The 2517-nt window shown below is 37.2% G+C and overlaps 1 protein-coding gene across 1 annotated transcript in view; it reads left to right on the top strand.

Moving 5' to 3' along the window:
- Nucleotides 1-2517, top strand: part of LOC106880316 (sushi domain-containing protein 2) — a 25307-nt gene that overhangs the window by 3300 nt on the left and 19490 nt on the right. The window contains exon 2 of the mRNA XM_014930196.2: nt 2033-2169. Coding sequence (XP_014785682.2) covers nt 2033-2169 — 137 coding nt within the window. The remainder of the gene's footprint in view (nt 1-2032; nt 2170-2517) is intronic.

Genomic DNA, 2517 nt, shown 5'->3' with positions numbered 1-2517 from the left:
TGTGTGTGTGTGTGTGTGTGTGTGTGTGTGTGTGTGTGTGTGTGTGTGTGTGTATGTATGTATGTATTTATGTGAGTGTGTCTTTGTGTCTGTGTTTGTCCCCCCTCCATCGCTTGACAACTGATGTTGGTGTGTTTACGTCCCTGTAAATTAGCGGTGGGTTCGGCAAAAGGAGATAGAATAAGTACTAGGCTTACAAAGAATAAGTCCTGGGGCCGATTTCTTCGACTAAAAAAACCGTTTAAGGCGATGCTCCACCAAGGCCGCAATCAAATGACTGAATTAACTAAAAGAATAAAATAAAAGTAAAAGAATATTCTAATGCTCATTAACTGTGGCATTCTTGATGTGACATATAGACATCTGCATCGATTTACTCTTTCGTGTGAAAATACTTGTGTGTTTCTTAAACAGAATCTTTCTCATGTAGCTTCTTACATGATAACTTACATGTGATGTCATTGCATGTGATATCGTATGTTTTAATTAATCTACAGTTTCACGCGACTGTGTATATTTACTGTATAGTGGTTAGGGCAGCGGACTCGCAATCATAGGATCGCGGTTTCGATTCCCAGACCGGGCGTTGTGAGTGTTTATTGAGCGAAAACACCTAAAGCCCCACGAGGCTCCGGCAGGGGATGGTGGCGAACCCTGCTGTACTCTTTCACCACAACTTTCTCTCACTCTTTCTTCCTGTTTCTGTTGTACCTGTATTTCAAAGAGTCAGCCTTGTCACACTGTGTCACGCTGAATCTCCCCGAGAAGGGTACACGTGTCTGTGGAGTGCTCAGCCACTTGCACGTTAATTTCACGAGCAGGCTGTTCCGTTGATCGGATCAACTGGAACCCTCGACGTCGTAAGTGACGGAGTGCCAACATGCAACATCAATTTAATGTAGTGTACTTATTAAATTGAAGACAGTAGTTGTATGCATTACCGTAAAAATGACCACCCTATGAAGGAAGCTACCACGAAGCCCACTTTCAATTCTCGGTTATAACTACTTGACTAAAGTTGCTAAATACTTTTTACCTTTAAAACTATAGTATTCTATGTCTGATGAAGCTCTTGTTAGTGATGGCTGGTGTGTGCAGCTAAAGTGTCGGGGATTTCTACTTACGAGACAGTCACGAATTCACATTAGACGCAATTCCGCAAAGCTATAGACGTTACACAACTTGATTGTCCTTCACTGAAAACACGAAGATCTATGTTTCATACAACAGTTGTTGGTGACATGAGGTGCAAAAACAATCTTTGTATAAACAGACCCAAAGAATTCATTATGGATTAGAATAACTTCTGCAGCTTCAGGATTATACCTGTTTCCTTTTGTGAAACTTGTCCAAAACTTTAAGTTCTGTGGTATCCATATCCCAGATCTTTTATAGTCTTGAAATATCGAATTACTGTCCCTGAAGCATATAATTTTAGAGTACTTATCAACCTCTCCTATAAGAGGACAACCCCAAGAGAGTATCGTAACAAACTGAATGTTCATATAGATACAAAACCATGGTTTTTTGGGTAAGGGAAATACATTCTGGTGATATTCATACATTCCCTGGTGTTTTCGATGCATTAGTGCAGAAAACTGTCTTTTCAATAAAAGTTGGGACTTAACTGTTGCTCAACAGCAACCATTTACTGAAGGCTAAAACAATAATAATTATAAAGGAAAAGACGAAAATAATGGTAACACTAAGATGATGATGATAATGATGATGATGATGATGATGATGATGATGATGATGATGATGATGTTATTGTTGATGTTGGTGGTGGCTTAATAGATGAAAGATTTACTCAGCGAAAGTCCACGGCCGTCATAGCAAAAGCATTATGAATCAAGAACAATAAAAGTATTTTCATAAAAATATAAAGTGCATTATCTTTAACATTTCCCCAAAGTATTGCATTAATAATAACTGATAATTAATCTTTTCTTACTTTTTTAAAATTTTTTATTTTGCAGCTTTGTAAGTCTTTACACCACTACAAATATTTTTCAATTTCAATTGTTTTCAGACGTAGCAATTATTGATAATAGTCGCAAAGGTAAACAAGACAATTTCACTATTCTAACCAGTTCCGGCGTTGGAGTTCGAGTGTCTGTAAAATATGATATGATGCAATTGGTTGTAGTCACACCGCCAAACCTTAAAGTAAGTGTATTTCCCAAATATAGTATAAATATGTGTGAGTGTATGTATGTATGTATGTATGTATGTATGTATGTATGTATGTATGTATGTATGTATGTTATCAGTCAGTTTCATTTCTGTATTTCTTGTCCATAGAGAAAGAGCCGGACTCTAACATAGATTCAAGGCTCCTTCATTGGAACTTTTATCAACATCATCTAGGTATTTGTGCATATGTGTGTGTGTGTGTGTGCAGTATTTGGTGTTAGTGTATGCGCAGATTTGTATGTTCGTTTTATGGATGCGTTTTTATGTCTAGATGCATGCATATGTATTTATGTGCTAAATTTTTGGAAAGTTTTACATATC

This window comes from Octopus bimaculoides, chromosome 13 (genome assembly GCF_001194135.2).
Source record: "Octopus bimaculoides isolate UCB-OBI-ISO-001 chromosome 13, ASM119413v2, whole genome shotgun sequence".
In the NCBI taxonomy this organism is placed as follows: domain Eukaryota; kingdom Metazoa; phylum Mollusca; class Cephalopoda; order Octopoda; family Octopodidae; genus Octopus; species Octopus bimaculoides.
Note: the sequence above shows the minus strand (reverse complement) of the source record. Positions and strands in the feature narration are given on the sequence as shown.